Source organism: Gossypium hirsutum, chromosome A13 (assembly GCF_007990345.1).
Source record: "Gossypium hirsutum isolate 1008001.06 chromosome A13, Gossypium_hirsutum_v2.1, whole genome shotgun sequence".
NCBI lineage: Eukaryota > Viridiplantae > Streptophyta > Magnoliopsida > Malvales > Malvaceae > Gossypium > Gossypium hirsutum.
Genome location: NC_053436.1, coordinates 51,490,462 through 51,496,325, shown reverse-complemented (window position 1 = coordinate 51,496,325; position 5,864 = coordinate 51,490,462). Strand labels below are relative to the sequence as shown.

The following is a 5,864-nucleotide window of genomic DNA, read 5'->3' as shown; positions in this document are numbered from 1 at the left end:
AAGAGTTAAGTCAACAACGTACCTTGTTTTTTTTTTTAAAAAAATTAATGTAGTTATGTTTTTAAAAAATAAAATAATAAATATTCTTTTAAACATATTTTGGTTTTTAAAGTAATTTTTTAAACATATATAAAGTAAAATATTTAATTACAACTTGAATAATTCTTTTGAAATCTTGGAACAAATTTTAAGATTTTAAATCTACTTTTTTATGAATACTAAAATATAATATCTTAAAAAAATTCAATATATATATTCCTCTTTTTAAAATTTATATCCTTTTTAATTATTAAATATAATAAATCAATTTTTAAAATGTATTATATTTATTGCAAAAAATTATATATTTAAATAAAATTTAAAAGTTTTTTTTTATACAATATTTAAAATAGAGGATGCGGGTAACACGGTTCAAACTCGTACCAAATAAGTATCTAACAAAAACTTTAACCACCATTCTATTTAAATTAAAACAATTTAAAAATCTTTTGAAATAATACCATTTAAAACTGATAACAAACATAATTAATATTTGGTTAAAAACATATTTAAAAATTTAAAAATATATGAAATTTAAACTATTTAAACACGATTTTAATTTTTTTTATAAATGTTAACAGATAATTTAACAATGTTTCAAAATAGAAATAAAAATTTTAAAATTACTCATAACACCAATAAAAATATGTTTAAAAGAATATTTATTATTTTATTTTTTAAAAACATAACTACATTAATTTTTTTTAAAAAAAACAAGGTACGTTGTTGACTTAACTCTTTTAAAAAATTTGAAATATATATTTCATAAGATTTATTTACCCCATTACCAAAAAAAAAAATTAATTAGTTTACCAAATTATCTACAAAACTAAGATGTTTATTTATGAAATTAGTTTTAAGACGTTTGTTAAATTAATGTAAACTTAAGAAATATGTATTTATTTTGCTTTTGAAAACTAACACCCTAAAATTATAATGATTTTGTTTTATTTACAATTGCGAGAGAGAAATGGCTTGAGGGTTTTTAAACTCAATCAAACACTAAAAATCATGCAAGCCTGTTCTCATATGGTGAAAAATGATTTTAACTTACATTCAAACTGAAAAATGATTTTTGCTTTAAGAAAAATCAAAACCCATAAACACTTTAATTTTACTATTTCATTTGATTTTTATAAGTTATATAAAATATAATTTTAAAACAATTAAAATACGATTTAAACAATATAAAATATACTAATATAAAAAAAAACTATTACAATATTGAACCACGTAATTATTTTATTTATTTCAAATACAATTTCTAACCTCGAGATTTTTGCTTGATAAATAAAATTATTTTCTTTATAGGCTAAAAATAAAATGAAAAATTATGCTTTTAATTAAAATCAAATAAATTTAAATATAATAAAGGTTTTTTTTAACATTCCTTTTTAATTGTTATCTTTAATGCTATACTTAATGTCATAATAGTGATTGATTCATAGGCTAAATTATATTTAATTTTTTTTTAAAATTATATTCTTTTGTTGTATTTTATATATAGCCTATATAAATAAATAAATCTTAATATAAAATTATTTAATATATTTTTATTATTAAATAGAATCGTATGGCACGAGTATACAAATTTACATCATATATATATAAACTAAATAGGGCCTAAACATAGAAAAGTATGTTTCCAAATCAATTTTAGGTTTACAATTTTATCTTTGCATATTTTAATTATTTAATATTAATATTTGTCTTTCATAATATTTATGCATGTAATATATTAATTATAATATATTTCAAATAATTTTAACGCACTTTAAATTTGTAGATCGCATGAGGAAAAAAACCTAGTATACTAATAATTAAAAACCTATTAAGATATTGAATCCATCTAAATAATTTATTTCAAAAACAATTTCTTATAAAAAATTATATTAAATCCACTCTCATTTTGAATATTTTGTTATAATTTTTTTATATCAGATTTTTTAAATAATTTTGTTAAAACTTGTTTTTTTATCGATTTTTATTTTAAAAATTCTGCTATAAAAGTTTTCCAAAAAAAATTATTTTCACAATTCTATTAAATAAGAATAATATTTTCTAATAAAATTTTTAATTAAACATTTAAAATACAAGTCAAAGTAATATTTACTATTTATTTACATAATATATCCCTTTAACCATTATTTTTATATTATTTTTTTATGGTGGGCAAATTCCTTATTCGGATGCACGGTTATTGCTTTGGCTGCTGATTCGCTCCCTCAGTGTCCACAGTTCATTTTTTAGGTTTTGCCTTCGAAACAAAGGCAAATTTTCATTTCTCCATCGTCTCTTCTTCTTTGGTACGCTAACTCTCTCTCTCTCTTTCTCTCTCTTCTTAATCCCTAATCTTTCCAGTTAAAATGTGTTTCTTTTCTACAATCTTGTATTTATTGTCCTGATATCGATTAAGTTATGCTTCATTGTTTGTTAGCTTCACATGATTGAATTTACTTGTAATGATTTTCAATGCAATCTGTTATTATTTAATCGGTTTTTTTATTACATTCTGGAATCATTTTCGATTGTTGATAATCTATATGAACAAATTTGTTGCGAACTCCTTTTTAGGGTTTTGTGAAAACCTCGAATGTCTGAGACTAATTTTGAATTTGAATGCTTACTGTTAGCTAACTCAGGGTTGTTTGATATGGTGCAAAACTGCATTCAAATGGTTGATAATATTGTTAGGATGACACGATTGATGATTAAGAAAGGTGGATTTTTTTTTCTTTGAAGGGCTTTCTTGATTTCGGTAATTAATCTATGGTGAAGATTTGGGGCATTGTAGTTCAAATCAATTTTCTGGTCGTTGTTTCTACTAGCAGTCACGTAATACTATCAGGAGCAAGGTGCACGAATATATAAAAAGCAAATACTAACATAGTTGAAAAGTGAAAACTAAAATTTCTAAAACAGTTGAAGAAACTAAAATTTCTAAAACAGTTGAAGGCATAATTTTTTTACTTTAATATGGAGCAATCATAATGTTATGAACCAAATTGAGAATGGAAGATTAAGGAGCAAAGAAGAAGATTCAGTCAAGAAGAAGAAAGGGAAAGAATAGAAAATTTTAGAGAAGGCGAATAGAAAGTTCGTTGTGCAAAACTGTCATGAGCCTTCAGGCCCTTCCATCTCGATTTTATTAACTGACTATCAAACGGTTTTACCATGGAACGCACCGTTTCATTAAACCAGAACACACCGTTTTTAACACTGCAAAAGAAACATAAAAACTACTGAAAATTACAGAAATAACAATCGTGAATTTCATCCCACATCACATAATTGAATATATGTAGGATTTTTATCCTCTTGTCATTTCTTTCAATCAAATATGTTTCTTTTTTTCAATTACTATTATTTGCTTCTCTGTTTTAGCAACACTTGTGGAAGTGTAAAAGCAACAACTAAGCAGTGCCTAATATTTTCTACTTGAAATTGTTCAACTGTATGCAATTAAGTGATTTTGTCATATGTTCATTTAATTTTTATTTTATCAAAATTTCATGCCTTTAGCCATTTTTATTTCTCATAAGTGATTGCTTTTGAACGTGTGTTGGCATTTTATTTGGAGTTTTCCAATCTTTTAGGTTGCGATCTATTCAATAAAAGATATTGTGAATGCAAGAAAATTGATTTCTCGTGGTCGTAGAAATTTTAACAGTCATAAGTTGATTTTTATTCTTTTTGTTGCCATTACTTTGAATTCTTTGTGCTCCATCTTTTTGTTTTTTTTGGTGAATTACAAGAAGAGGGTAAAGCCCTAACAACAACGCGACTAACACGACTCAAACCCAGGCCACACCTGGGGCAGTGAACACCCTGGCCATAAGGCCAACACACGGGGTTCCTTGCGCTCCATCTTTATTCTTATCTTTTTTAGAGCATGTTTCCTTACTGATCTGGTAATAGCGTATTTAATCCATGAAGATATATCAAATTAATATAACACATATGCGCTGATGGATATATTTGTGTGATATTCCTTTGCTGAAAGAAATTCAGCTTACAGTATGTCAGAAGACATAGAATACCGCTGTTTTATTGGTAATCTTTCATGGGCAACAACAGATAGGGGCCTAAAAGATGCATTTGAAAAGTTTGGAAATCTTCTTGACGCTAAGGTAATGATTTGAATCTCTCTTTTCATGACATCCCTTCTCTTATTTATTTTCTAAATACTTGGCTTAACTGAGTATGATCATTGAGTTTGATCCTGGTCGAAGAATTGTAATTTTTCATTGTATCTCTTACTGAAGGTTGGTTTTCATTAGTCTGTAAGCTGTGTCAGTGCCTTTGTTTTTGCTTCCATGTAACCACCTTTTGTCTCTGAATGCCTGACCCACCTCCTCCTCAAAAATTATTCTTCTAACTTAAGTTGTCAGTTTATTCTGCAATTTATGAGTGAAGGCAATTCAAAACCTGAAAGATTCAAGTACTTTGGATGAAATTATGAGTTTTCTGAAACAAATCTAGTAGTCATTATAGCCTTATTTGTTTTAAGGATTGTAACTGATGAACTGCTGAGGAGCTTTATTATTTTCTGAATGCATTATGACATTAATTTTTCTGGTTTTGGCCTGCACTTCTAACCATATTTTATAGTTAAATGATCAAATAGATGTGACTGAGAGCTTTCATTTGATTAAGGTTGCTGTTGACAAGTTTTCTGGCCGTTCTCGTGGATTTGGGTTCGTCTCTTTTGATGATAAAGCAGCAATGGAGGAAGCTATTGAAGCAATGAATGGAATGGATTTGGATGGCCGGAATATAACTGTTGATAAAGCTAAGCCTCATCAAGGGTCAGGTAGAGATTCTGATGGTGACCGTAGCCGCGATCATGGACGTGATCATGACCGTGATCGTAACCGGGGCTATGATAGTGGGCGTGGATCACATGGTGGGGAGTGTTTTAAGTGTGGTAAACCTGGACACTTTGCTAGGGAGTGTCCTAGTGACGGGGGTAAATATGGTGGTAGGGTGGATCGTTATGGTGGAGGTGGTGGCAGCAGCAATGGTCGTTATGGTCCTGACCGGAATGGAGATCGATCTGGTGGGCGCAGCAGGGATGGAGGTAGTCGTGGGGGTGCTGGAGCTGGAGGTGATAGATATAATCGTGATCGTTCTGGACCATATGAGCGTCATGGAACTGGAGGTCATCGTTCATAAGATGACTGATTGTGGTATGCATAATTCGCTCACTTTATTTCTTGCTAATTTCTTCTTTTTCTACCTTGAATTCAAACTGATGAATATCATTTTACTCATGGAAGCATATTTTGATTGCAGCTGATGAACTTGGGTTGCTGCTTTTATGCTCTGTGAAGCAAGAAGTTTCTTTTTTGCACGATATGCTCTTTGTTGTTGTCTGGGTGGAACAATATAATAGTTCTGTCCTATGAAGTGTGAAACTTGCACGGATCTACAACTGTGTTCTTAAAATGCTGTGTTTGATATTTTGGTCCAATGGAGTCTTGTACTTTCATGACATGCACTTTCAAATATGGTCTTATGCTCTCTTAATGCTCCATTTATTGTGACATGCATTGTTGACAGCCATTGCCTTCATTTCCATCCAACATCTCATGTCATTTTTGAATTTATGGAAGATGGTTTGATATTTGCATACGGAAGAATGATGGGGAGGAATCCACCATTCAGGTTTTGCTTATTCTCACTTGAGGAGTAGAATCTTTCTTTGGAAGTAAATTCCCAGTTTTGGCTGCCCTGTTTGCAGTATCTTACTAAATAAACAGGAGTCAATCAGGTAATTTATTCTTCTTATGTATTGCTTTGCTCTGTCCTAGTTCTTTAATTAA

The 5,864-nt window shown here is 28.8% G+C and overlaps 1 protein-coding gene across 2 annotated transcripts; it reads left to right on the top strand.

Moving 5' to 3' along the window:
• Positions 1-2,185: 2,185 nt before the first annotated feature.
• LOC107893577 (glycine-rich RNA-binding protein RZ1A) lies at positions 2,186-5,533 on the top strand. Of its 2 annotated transcripts, none has more exons than XM_016818612.2 (4): positions 2,186-2,345; positions 4,043-4,169; positions 4,696-5,228; positions 5,335-5,533. In XM_016818612.2, the coding sequence occupies exons 2-3, from the start codon at positions 4,059-4,061 to the stop codon at positions 5,212-5,214; spliced, it is 630 nt and encodes a 209-aa protein (XP_016674101.1). In that variant the 5' UTR covers positions 2,186-2,345; positions 4,043-4,058; the 3' UTR covers positions 5,215-5,228; positions 5,335-5,533. The 2 variants fall into 2 exon arrangements, with proteins under 2 accessions (XP_016674101.1, XP_016674102.1); XM_016818613.2 differs by having other exon boundaries at positions 2,189-2,345; positions 4,051-4,169.
• The last annotated feature ends 331 nt before the right edge of the window (positions 5,534-5,864 follow it).